The sequence below is a fragment of the Doryrhamphus excisus genome, chromosome 17, assembly GCF_030265055.1.
Source record: "Doryrhamphus excisus isolate RoL2022-K1 chromosome 17, RoL_Dexc_1.0, whole genome shotgun sequence".
In the NCBI taxonomy this organism is placed as follows: Eukaryota; Metazoa; Chordata; class Actinopteri; order Syngnathiformes; family Syngnathidae; genus Doryrhamphus; species Doryrhamphus excisus.
Genome location: NC_080482.1, coordinates 1,713,876 through 1,726,638, shown reverse-complemented (window position 1 = coordinate 1,726,638; position 12,763 = coordinate 1,713,876). Strand labels below are relative to the sequence as shown.

Sequence of the window (12,763 nt, the reverse complement as noted above, 5' to 3'; positions counted from 1 at the left end):
CAGTATTTTTCTCTCCGAGAGCAACTTTCAACCGGCTGCTGTCGGCCCCGTAAGGCTTTTGGATGTAAGCAATGCACGGGGCAAAGCTCTCCGTGGGTGGAAGCGGTTGCTGTTGCATTGCAGCATGCCATTAAAATCTAATCTTTGGGGCAATGCTGATTCAGAATTGGCTTCGCCTCCGCATATATCTGCGTTTTACAACATACTAGAAAGTAATAAAGATACTCTACATATTTTTCTCTCAAATTGGTTTACAGCGCCATTAACAAGTAAATAAATAATCATTTTTGACATAGCCATATATGCCTCATTAAACATCGTGATATTGGTTCCTCAAGCCTTTTCGGAAAATGGAGTGATATTTAATTACCGCGCTCTTTGTACTAACTCTCATTGCTCAGTTGTTAGTTATTTAAGAATTAACCTTCTTGTAAACTACCCTCCACACTCAATCATCGGGACAGTTATTTTCTTTGCAGGGTAAAATACTGTGTTATTCAATCTTGTAAATGTCAACTTTAATTATTATTGTGATGCCAGATTATAAGGTTGCGGCAGGCGCCAGTGAGGCGCTTCTAGTGTGATGCTTGTAGAACAGCAGAAGGCACAACCTTATCTTGGTCATGCTCCAAACTGTCTGTCGGAGTTGGCCACGTGCGTCTAACCACCATTTCTCCACATTACTGTGGGGATTTGCCGCTAATGAAACAAGTCACAAAAACGCCGGGAAAAGGATCCGTATTTGATTCCGTTCAAATTGGATATGCAATGGAATGAAAAATCTGCCAAAATGTTGTCTTTATTACCGTCGATGCAGATAAATGCTGTATCTAAATACCCTATCTGGATAAATGGATGCAGTGGAAGACAGTTGTGAGCCTCGTTTCCACAAAAGTAGCGGGATTTAGGTTCACGGAACTCAAAGGTTCTGTGTAGCCAAACGGCTTACATTCTGCTAGCACAGGGGTGGGCAAACTTTTTGACTCGCGGGCCGCATTGATTTAACAAAACAGGGGGGGCAGACTATATATTTTACACGTAACAGTCCACCTGGTATTATTGTATCTGTAAAAGTGTCATGCAATCTGCTATTATTATTCATTATTTTATATTTATATTTAAATATTTTATATGTAAATATTTTATTTAAATATTTTATATTTAAATATTTTATATTTAAATATTTTATATTTAAAAATGTATTATTATTATTATCATCATTATGCTTGTGTCCCTTTTTTCACACAGACAACAGACCACATCAAATAACAAAATTGATAAAACCATCAAAAGGTTGGCTCAAGCCATGATGCCAGTTCGTATGTTGAGTTTAAATGAAATACTTTGGAAAGAACGGACGGGCCGTATTCAAACACTTGGCGGGCCGGATGTGGCCCCCGGGCCGTAGTTTGCCCACCCCTGTGCTAGCATGATGTTGCAGTATTTTTGCAGCTGATGCAGATCATTGTCGCACCTACACATCCTTATGGGTGGAGAGCTCTAAGAACATTCTATACTTGTGAAAGAGTATCAAGAAAATTCCATATTTTCCGGACTATAAGTGGCACTTTTTTTCATAGGTTGGCTGTTCCTGGGACTTATACTCCAGAGCGACTTATAAATTAAAAAAAAAAAAAACTGTTTATGTTACATAAACACTGGACACCTTTTCTGTTCATGTTTATTGCGACTTATGTATGTTTTTTTCTACCTAATTATGCGTTTTTGGCCTTGTGCGACTTATACTCTGCAGCGACTTATGTATGTTTTTTTCTACCTAATTATATATTTTTGGCCTTGAGAGTCTTATACTCCGGAGCGACTTATAGTCCAGAAAATACGGTATATATGATATAAAGGGTATATTTTTGCAATATCACAATTTTATCAAGCAACCCATGACAATGCAGGGCAGAGTTAAAGGGAAATATGCAATATGTGTCACGTTTTAATAGCGTCAAAACAAATGAGTAGTCACTAATCGTCCTTTTGGGTTATATGATTGGTCTAAATGATTGAAACATGTGCTGCCTTTAAGCAGACCATTTTCCATTAGTTTTATTGGATTATTGTTATAGCAATGTGTGGTATGCATGCGTTGGCCATACGGCGAAAACTGTCACAGAAACAGTAAAAACAAAAAGACGATGACACTGAGGTTTGTAGTATGATTTGTATTTGTATTTATTGATTTTTTCTTCAACAGGGCTGAAATGATGAGGCTATTAAGTATACTAAGTATACATATACTGTAAATTCTCACAGTCGTTTGGACTAACTAGCTTCTTTACTTGTATGTATAATACCATATAAATAGTGGTACATGTGTTCTGTACATTTTACCTGTATTATTGTGTGTTTTTTAAATTATTACCGGCTCATGGTGAACAAAAACGGACACGTTTTGGAGAGAAAAAAAAAACAAATTGACTAAAAATCTGAGAATTTGCGAGGCTGTGAATGCTGTATCTACGGGGATCCACTCTGTAAAGTCGTCCTTTGTCGTGTTTGAACATCACACCCTCGCTGTACTGTGGCCTTTCAAAAATGTATTATTTCATTAATAAATGAAATGTTCGTTTCGCATAAAATGTCTCAAGAGCCAAAATACAAATATAAGGTGTTTGGAAGAAGTGATATGTAGTGTAAAAGCACCGTCTTTGGTTATCTGTGTGGAGAATGCGTCGAGTGAGTTGTGGCTGGCAGCAGCTACTGTGGGAATGTTGACTGCTTATGTGTCCTCGACCTAATAAAGCCATTGAAGTGAGTCTCTCCTTAACCGCAAACAGTATCTCCAATGTACACCGATCACTAGGTTTTTATTCACGTTACCTTAATGAGACAGTAGCCACCGCAAGAAGTACGCGGCCAGTCTACGTTACCTCGTCTATCCGTGATGAACTAATTAACGGTTTAACTGAACAGTATTTTATTCAAATCTAACATATTCTTTCCTGACTTGTGTTGCTTCCAGTGCTGTTTGGTCAGTTTGTGGTGTTCCATACATTGACCAGCGACCTTGTCGAGATCTTTGATGGATCCTCAACGGAATCACCTCTTCTTTCCTCCATTTACGGATCCCATTCAGGCAAGTAAAAAAAAAACAACAGAAAGCCCATTATGATTATTTTTTGATGGGACAGTTTAGAGAAATTCTTGTAGTTTTTCTATATTTTGAGTGGTAAATGTAAATGTTGCTGAAGAAAACCCAGCTAAAAACATAACAAAGCGGTCCAGTTATTTGTGGTCATTAGCATGAGCGGCTGTGCCTAAAAATAATTTAGACCGTGTCTCATTTGCTTTTACACTTCAGGGGAGACGCTCCCTTTGAGCTCAGGAAACAAGGTAACGCTCAAGTTTACCTCAAACGGCACCGACACAGCCAAAGGATTTCATTTTGTTTACCAAGGTGAGCGGCTCCTTTTCACAAACTGTCTCTGCATTTTTACGCGGACGCTCTTAATTGACTCTGAAAGCGAAATGAGCACAACGGCTTCCTTAGATTGTTTTTTAAAATGTATTTAACCAGGCACTCATGGTTGTAATTATGTGTGGCAGAGCAGAGTGCTGTGAAGTCAGAGTGCTTATCCAGGCGGAGCGGAAAACAATGACGAATGACTTGAGAAAAGCCTCGTGAGGGACTAACGATTCCCCTCGGCCTCCTTTGTCTTTCCATCTCTCTCCCCTTCCTGTCTCCGTGTCGATCACGGCCAACCGCCGCTCCTCCGTCGATGCCGGCCTCTTTTCCTCCCCTCCGTCCTCAGCCGTCCCCAGGACCAGCTCCACTCAGTGTAGCTCAGTCCCCGAGCCGCGATTCGGGAAGCGCCTCGGGAACGACTTTGGCACTGGAATGGTGGTGCTGTTTGAATGCAATCCAGGTTATACGCTGCACGGCGCCAGCGCCATCAGGTGCGAGGCCGTGCCCAATGCCCTCGCCCAGTGGAACGGCACTGTGCCCACATGTGCTGGTAAGTGGACTTGACTGTCCCTCTTTTTGTGCGCACACACACACACACACACACACAAACATTCGTTTTCTGGTTCGGTAGGACGCAGAAACACTTTAATATTAAAAATATTTTGTGGGTGATTGGCCGATTCTTACATATGAAAGCGATCTTATCCACGTGTCTTATCTACATACCTCCATAGAGGTCTGAAAGGTCAGCCACCCTTATGTTTGCCAGTCTATGTACTGTAATACCGTACTGTAGTATATTGTATATTGTCTATACCAGGGGTCACCAACGCTGTGCCCGCGGGCGCCCATGCGCCCACGTGGACCACTTAAGGCGCCCGCGATGCATCTTCTAAAAAATAGCACTGGTCACAAATTATCATTGTTATTTTGTGCTTTAAATTTTGAATCAGAATTGCTTGCATTAATGTATTTTTTTTAATCGTCTTATAACATCAAAAATTAAAACAAAAAATATTTTATAAGGAACTCTTACCTCAAGTCAAAGTTCATGTGTGCGCACGCGTTCGCTCACCGCTTTTCAGCGGTGATGAGGAGCTAGCTTACTTGTGCAGTTTAGCCCCCAAAAACATGGCAGAAAAGCGAAAAAGGACTTACATTTTCCACAGTGATTGGGAGGAAGAATTTTTCACTAGGCAGGTGAAAAAAATCACAGAAAGGTGTTCCCTCTGACTTTCAAATATGTGTGCACATAAATAAATGTTTCTTGTTAAAAAATATGTTTTTGTTACCATTATTGTGGAAAATAATTAACCTTGATATGTGAGCAGTCGCTTCGCATCGTGTTACTACTACTATTCCTTTTGTTCTCATTACTAAAAAGTGATCCGTGCAGTTTTGTCATTTTGGAAGTTGACTGCAAACAGGTCATGTAGACCTTCATACTATCCGTGCTCACAAAGTACTAGCCCTCGGCCTCAAAAAAAGTTGGTGACCCCTTGTCTATACAGTACACAGAAGGGAATCGCACAATTTGGTCCTTGATTTAGTCAGTTTGTTGTTCCTCTATGCTACATTCCTTTCTGTCCGTTCTAAACAAGCAACTGTGCAAATGCTAAATAATTACTACAAATGCTAAATACCTCGGGATTGTCATCCGATGGTCATTTATGCTGCAAACTGAGATTTGTGATTCCACCTGAGGGCCTGGTTAGCTGTCACTCGGGGTCAAACTTATGAAACTTATGAAACTTATGAAAGAAGGTTTGGGTAATGTAGGCGCCATGATTGCCCTGTTGGTTTTCTGGGCAATAATAGACTCCCCCAATGTAGTCCGACACCAGCGCATCTTTTTACAATTCAAAGCGTTGCAGATGATCTTCCTCGGGCTCGTTTAAAAACTCTGACACGTATTATCTTTCCACTCAAATGATTTGCCATCATTTCCCGCAGCTGCTTATGTCAACGTGCAGTTAGGTCAAATTAACGGGAAGATTTTAGCGGATAAATAAAAGTAAGTGACTGAATAACATTTTGCAACTTTTTTATTTCCTGCACAACTCGGAAGCTTCGGTAGCAGAGCGTACACAAATACTAAATCATTCAGACTGTAGAAAATCACAAGTGCTCAGACTTGCATAAGCTCTCAGTACTCGGATTCCTTCAGTGAGCCAACGCTATAAACTTCACTGTTGGTGTAAACACTTTGTGGGGCGTCAACAAGTAAGCGGCTCTCAAAGGAGTGTGTTTAATGTGTGCTTTTCAAATAGTGCTTTTATTTCAGACATACTTTTGTCATGTGTCACAATACGGCAATAACGACCTAAAGCAGAGGTGGGCAAACTTTTTGACCCATGGGCGGCACTGAGTTAACAAAATTGTGTGGGGGGGCCAGAACATATATTTAACACACACAATTTTACACTTGGCGGCACGGCGGTCGAGTGGTTAGCGCACAGACATCACAGCTAGGAGACCAGGGTTCAATTCCACCCTCGGCCATCTCTGTGTGGAGTTTGCATGTTCTCCCCGTGCATGCGTGGGCTTTCTCCGGGTACTCCGGTTTCCTCCCACATTCCAAAAACATGCTAGGTTAATTGGTGACTCCAAATTGTCCATAGGTATGAATGTGAGTGTGAATGGTTGTTTGTTTCTATATGTGCCCTGTGATTGGCTGACCACCAGTCCAGGGTGTACCCCGCCTCTCACCCGAAGACAGCTGGGATAGGCTCCAGCACCCCCGCGACCCTCGTGAGGATAAGCGGTAGAAAATGAATGAATGAATGAATTTTACACTTATAATTCTAACAGTCCGCCTTGAATTATTTGTCTAATTTTAAGTAAATACTATCAGCTATATGTTCTCATTTCCCTTTTTTTGAGGAGCACTTTAAACATCAAACCACATCAAACTACGAAATTGAATTTTACAGTTTTGTTGTTTGTTTGTTTGTTTTTTAATAAGACATCCGACTTGAAAGTCATGTTGCCAGCTGGTATGTTAAAAGTTGAAATACTTAAAGCAACTGGCGGGCCGGATTCAAACGCTTGGTGGGCCGCAAGTGGCCCCCGGGCCGTAGTTTGCCCACCCCTAACCTACAGTGATGGATAAATGTCTTTGTTCCAAGGCAAACTCTAAACTTAAAATATTACATCAGATTTTGTCATGTATCCCCAAAAACATCAACTGACTGGTCACTTGATATATCGATCGAAGGATACTTCATTAAAAGTTCCTATGAAGACACATCGGATGGTGCAAACAACGTCTCGTAACGCGTCGGCCCCACGCTTGTCTACCTGCGGTAATTCTTGACTTATGAGCTCGCCACAGATTGAGATGGGTGGGGGAGCTCTCGTGCTTTTATGAGCCTCATGATTTCTAATCTTGCGCTACAAATTATGTGAAGTGACAGCTCGGGGGACTCAAAGGAGCAGTTAAATCAAAGCAAAATTGCAAGTCCCTCCTTGAAATGCATCTGTGGCTTCCCGTTAAGATTTTGGCCTCATGTTAGATGAATTTAAAGCTCTAGAAAACCTGCAGTCAGCCCAAATTGTACCGGTTTCTTTTGGGGACCCCTGGGGTGACACGTATATGTGCCCTTAAATTTATTTACCCGGTGAAGTTGACAGGAAATCAAGATTCATGCAGTCTTTTTAATGTCTTTTCTGTGTCTTTGAGACAACAACAGTTAATGCAGAAGCAGATCTTACAGAACATAACGAGAATAGATAATACCGCTCACATATTTGCCCTTTAATAATAGGAAACTTAATGAGCCGGCGAGAAATAACATGCCTAAATGATTGATACAAATACAGTAAAGTCAATGAAGTTAAACACAAACATGATAGCAAACATGTTAAAATTTGCAGAATATGAAGTTCTCATAACAGATCACTCCATGTCTCAGGCAGGGGCCTCCATTTTACTGCATAGCATCATCACAACAGCATACATTATGGGTGTCATTTTCTCTAATGTGTCACTTAGAGCAACAGGGAACGGTCACCCCACCAGAGGATGTACACTCACTGTGAATCGTGGAAAAATGTATGGAATAGATACAGTAAACCTCGGATATATCGGAAATTCGCTCACAACGGACAGATAAAAAAGAACCAATTTTTCTGTAATGCATTTCCAATAAAAATTCATTGCATATATCGGATTTTTTATAACGGATTTCGTCCATTTCGGACAAAATCTCCAGTCCCGTTCCAATGCATTTCCATTAAATTTCACTCGCATATATCGGATGGCCGCATCGTGGCGCTCCGATTCGCCGAATCGTGACAGGCCGCTATACGACGTCATTTGCAGCGTTTGCAGCGTTGCCTGCGCGTCCAGGTACATTGGAAACATAGTCAAGGAAGTGCCTTTTTATAACGGATACAATCCCATTTACGCATATACCGGATATAAATCCGATATATGCGTAAAACTGACATTTTCCGGTATACGCATATAACGGATTTCGCTTATATCGGACAAAACCAGTGGGAACAATTGAATCCGATATATCCGAGGTTTACTGTACAAGTTATCAAGGGCATAACGTCATGGGTTGAATAACAATAATGTATATGCAGTGAAGGGAAAATTACTTGAATAAAATAATTAGTTTGTTTCATTACATATTTTTCCCCCAAAATAATTTAAATAGTAATGGAATTATGAAAATACAATAATTCTGATATTGTTATAACTGTGCCATGGAGAGATGTTGCATAAGATTAGCCTTAGAGCTGAAGTCATGATTTTCAATTCTGTAGCAGGCAGTACTTCCTGGGAATGACAAACACAGACTAGCTATTTAGCTTCCTGTGTGATAATCGTCAACGATGGCGAGTGTGGCAACATCCAGCTTGTTCATACAGATATTCGTGCATCATAACGCGACAATGTCTATTAAATATCATACTACTAATCCAAGCATCAGGCCAAAGACAGATTATTGTTCTTAAGTCTAAATTGCAGATTTAAATGAGTAATATTACTGTAGTACTTTATCTGCAAATGGCCTCCACAAATGTGGAATATTAACAGCTTCACTTTGTCAAACTGTCATTGGATGCAAATTGGCACATGGTTCTCGTTCACGGCTACAAGATGATAGTAAGGGTAGTATCCGTAACGAGTTCAAAGTATTCCAATATGCTTCATTATACGAAACCTACTTTGGTTTCTTTTATCTGTGAATGTATATTTCAATAGATTTTTTTTGCGTGTGCGTGTGTTTTTTGGTTTTGTGTTGTTAATCATCATAAAAAAGAGCTTTGCTCCAAAGTGCTGGGTCACCAAAATCTTTAATGGACAGGAAGTGGAGCCAACACTGTAAAACACGAGTGGCTGGCTACAAGGGATATTGGCATCGGCGTGCAAAGCATTAAATAAATGAGAGCGGGTATTGCCCTTTTTGCCATCATTTATGTATTTTCCAATGTCACAAACAATGTCAATGCAATGTGGCCGTCGCCACCGATGGGACGTTCAGGAGGCTTGATAAATATTTTACTTCTGGCACTCGTAGAAATGAGGTGAACATGGAAGACGGATAGCGTTCACAGTTGAAAGATGTGATTTATGTTTCCTGCAGGGAATAGAATTGCACTTTAGGGCTGAACTGTTTATGCATGCTGCAAGACACAATTTTGTGATGCCACATAAGCCTCGCTTGGCATTAAATCATGTGGGCAAGGGTGGGAAACGCTGCTCAAAAAAACACCCAAATAAATGACAGACTCCGACAAAAATAGCTGCTTTATTGTCTGTTCGGGCTTAATCATGGAATAAGATTTGTCTGACGTCAAGCCGAGTGATTTGTCAGATTGTCATCGAACATACCGAATATGCCCGTGTCGCTTTAAAGTGGGAACTAAAAACCACTCGCCGGCTCAATTACTTCACAGTGACCCCACTTACCCTAACTCTGAAGGTGTGGGGACCACATCTGTCTCCCTCACTTTCTCCCTCGCTTTTTCCCAGTTCCCTGTGGGGGGGTGCTGACTGGCCGCAGAGGCACCATCCTTTCTCCCGGATACCCGGATCCGTATTCCAACTACCTAAACTGCGCCTGGAAAATAACTGTTCCGGAGGGAGCTGGCATTCAAGTGAGTTGCTTTTGTCCTCGGTGATGTTTTAATGACCTCGACGTAGCGTATTGGTTTTAGAAGCTAATCTCGCTCCTCGCTGTGAACATGTACCTTTGTATCATTTGCGTCTTGTCTAGATTCAAGTGGTGACCTTTGCAACGGAGCACAACTGGGATTCGCTGGATTTTTTTGACGGGGTGGATGGCAACGCTCCGAGGCTTGGTAGCTACTCAGGTAAAACGGATACATGTGAATGTCATATGGCATACGGGATATCCAGTCAGAGATCACAAGCTCCTGGCAGCAGCACAAATGTGACGACGGAGCAGATGACATTCGACTTGCTCTTTGGGAACGTTGCGTAAAAACCCGATGGAAAAGTCAAAAAACATCCTCACCCACGAAGGCCTCCCATCCCCCTTTGATATCGTCAAAATGTAGTGTCTGTTTCGAGATTACAGTACTCCCTTAAGACACCCCCCGACCCCTTTGCAGGGGTTACTATACACTCGCTGTGGTAAACCCTCTCACGCACGGATTCCCTCGCGCTGTACCTGACTGAAGCGCACTGGCCACACCCCGTTGGCGCTACTCAGGGTGCGCCTGGTCTACAAAATCATAACCCAAAGACTCTGATTGTGTTCCATGTCAGAGCCTTTACTTGGAAGCACTAAGGAATTGAACATAAAGAAATACTAAAGCCCGTCACTTCCATCCATTTATTCTTTTTCTTCCGCTTATCTGGGTCCCGGGTCGTTGGGGCAGCAGACAAGGAAACCCTAGACGTCCTGGTGCTCGGCCACCTTTTTCCATCTCCACCGGGAGGACACCGAGGCGTTCCCACGCCAGCTGTGATACATAAAATACAAATATTTCTGTGTGACATTCAACATAAACAAAGTGCACAATATGCTAATAATGCTAATTTTGAATCCCATATACACACTAACGGGAAGCTTGAGCGATTTACATGAGGAACACCCCCAAATGAGACATTTAAACGTCCATTCCACTTAAACAGATGACGCATAATAAACATAACATGCTTTTAGGTTCAAATGTTTCACAGCTCAACTCATACACACACTCTTGACTGACTTGGGGGTGTTAAAAATGTGTCCCCTTGGGGGGCATGACAGAGAATAATTGCGACCCACTACCTAAAGGTAACATGGGACCACAGAGCTAAATTCTGGAACCGCCATTCCATTGTAATTGTGAGCTATTACTTTAGTAATTGGATTATAGTGAATCTCACTTGCTGCAGGTGGCTTTGTTATGATATTTACATAAAATGGAGATTTAGAATACTTAGCACTGAAATGTGTAAGTACACTATATGGTTATTTTACTCTATGCTTAATCATAAGGGGTGTCACAAGAGATGAAAACATTATAAGATTTCTCATTTCTCACAATAAATAAATATGTTTATCAGAAGATAAATGAAAATTAACTTCATTTTGCCCGCCTTCATATATATACGTATGTCACAGCAACAATTCCACAACTTTACAGAGTGAAAGACCATCCACTAAAACGAATATTGTGTTATTATCATAAATTATTATTATGTATTAGTATATATTATCATAAAATGTTGACAACAATATCACTTTGTGGCTATTTGTGGAGCATTAAACATTCCAAAACGCACCTGCATTATTTTGTGACACCAGTTATGTTTTTTCTTTGTAATCTCATCTCGTTGCATTTTGTTTTTGTGGACTCAATGTCATGCACCAATCATCTATTAAGTTGGGTCTCTGGTGACACCCCCTAAATGAAACATGGTCGTGTATTTCCACAGAATTATGTTCATTTCCAAGATGCTAAGGACTGATTAGCATAACAGGTAAGGACAATGGCTAAAATCAATTGTGTGTTATTGCAGGTACAACGATTCCCCAACTGCTAAATAGCACATCAAACAACCTCTACCTGACCTTCCAGTCTGACATCAGTGTGTCTGCCGCTGGCTTCCATTTGGAGTACACAGGTATGAGGAGAGACGGCTTGCCTGAAGCTTCTTGCTTTCCTTGTCACTTAGTTCTGTGGCAGGAAAGGAGAAATAGAAGTGCAACTTGTGTTGGGACTACAGTTACACACAGAGAGACATTTGATAGAGTGACAAGTGTGGATTTTTTGTGTTGAGATTTTTTTGGACCAAAAAAAAATATTTATAGAACTTAATGCATACACAAAGTAATTCAAAGTATTAAATAAAGGGGTAGAACAGCCCTTCCGTTATAAAATCACTTCATTAAATCTTCCATCCATTCCCTAAAAAAAAAAAAAATAACATTAAAGAGTCCAGATAAAATAATTTGAGTTGCCATATGCACAGTTGAATAGGAGCATTTTCAGCCTGGAGTTGAACGTTGCCAAAATTGAGGATTGTCACACATCTTCTGGAAGGTTCCAGATGTGGTCAGTATGCAACTGTATAAAGAGTCTCAAAGTGACTAGTAACACATTTTATTTGTAGCCGTGAGCCACAAACAATGATTTATCTGGAGGAAGTAGTTTTGCATGGGATGTGTTGTTTTGTTGTTTGATGCCGTGACAAAGTAAACATGTCACCTGCCATCAGTGACACCTCGATCTGAGGAGTTTCATCTGCATAACTGTGGTAGGACACATTGCAGCTACATATTAGGTGGCCTAAATGAAGCATGTACAGATTGAATAATAGGGGTTCCAGGATTGACCCCTGAGGAACACCACAGGTCATAGCAAAAAAAAAAAAAAAATGTGTACCACTGCTTTATATCACTGCACACTGCCGGCAGCTGTCAACTGTTGCCCACATTTACATCAGCTGTTTCACATCTTCACTGCTGGGATAGTCAACCTAACACTGGACATCTCTGACAGCTTCTTTTTAGAACCTCACATACAGCTTACTTGTACTGTGTATTGTGACTGGAAGCATAGCAATAGACTGGACGGCGTCACGTCCATGTCGCTGACAATTATAATAATAACAGTCATTAGAAAATGCTGTGTTATGTAGAGGCTTCACAGGTATTATGACATTTGGTGATTTGTTGCAGAGAACGTTAGCAGCTGCTTCTTGATTGTTGTTTCCAAAGGCAATACTGTTAGCTTGTAAACAAGGTAGTCGTTTGTCTTTCTCTGTGTTTGGAGTGTATGAATGTAATCCTCACTGAAGTACGCACTATGCACTACACATTACTACTACTACTGGTCCTGGCCAGTTGGGTTCACACATTATACCCCATATGG

General features: G+C 41.0%; 1 protein-coding gene across 7 annotated transcripts in view; it reads left to right on the top strand.

The window, feature by feature from the left end:
• The window catches only part of LOC131105461 (CUB and sushi domain-containing protein 3-like), a 255,318-nt gene that overhangs the window by 133,219 nt on the left and 109,336 nt on the right, over nt 1–12,763 (top strand). For all 7 annotated transcript variants that reach the window (XM_058053597.1, XM_058053598.1, XM_058053599.1 and 4 more), the window contains 6 exons: nt 2,975–3,088; nt 3,314–3,409; nt 3,765–3,968; nt 9,408–9,532; nt 9,652–9,748; nt 11,409–11,513. In XM_058053597.1, coding sequence (XP_057909580.1) covers nt 2,975–3,088; nt 3,314–3,409; nt 3,765–3,968; nt 9,408–9,532; nt 9,652–9,748; nt 11,409–11,513 — 741 coding nt within the window. The remainder of the gene's footprint in view (nt 1–2,974; nt 3,089–3,313; nt 3,410–3,764; nt 3,969–9,407; nt 9,533–9,651; nt 9,749–11,408; nt 11,514–12,763) is intronic.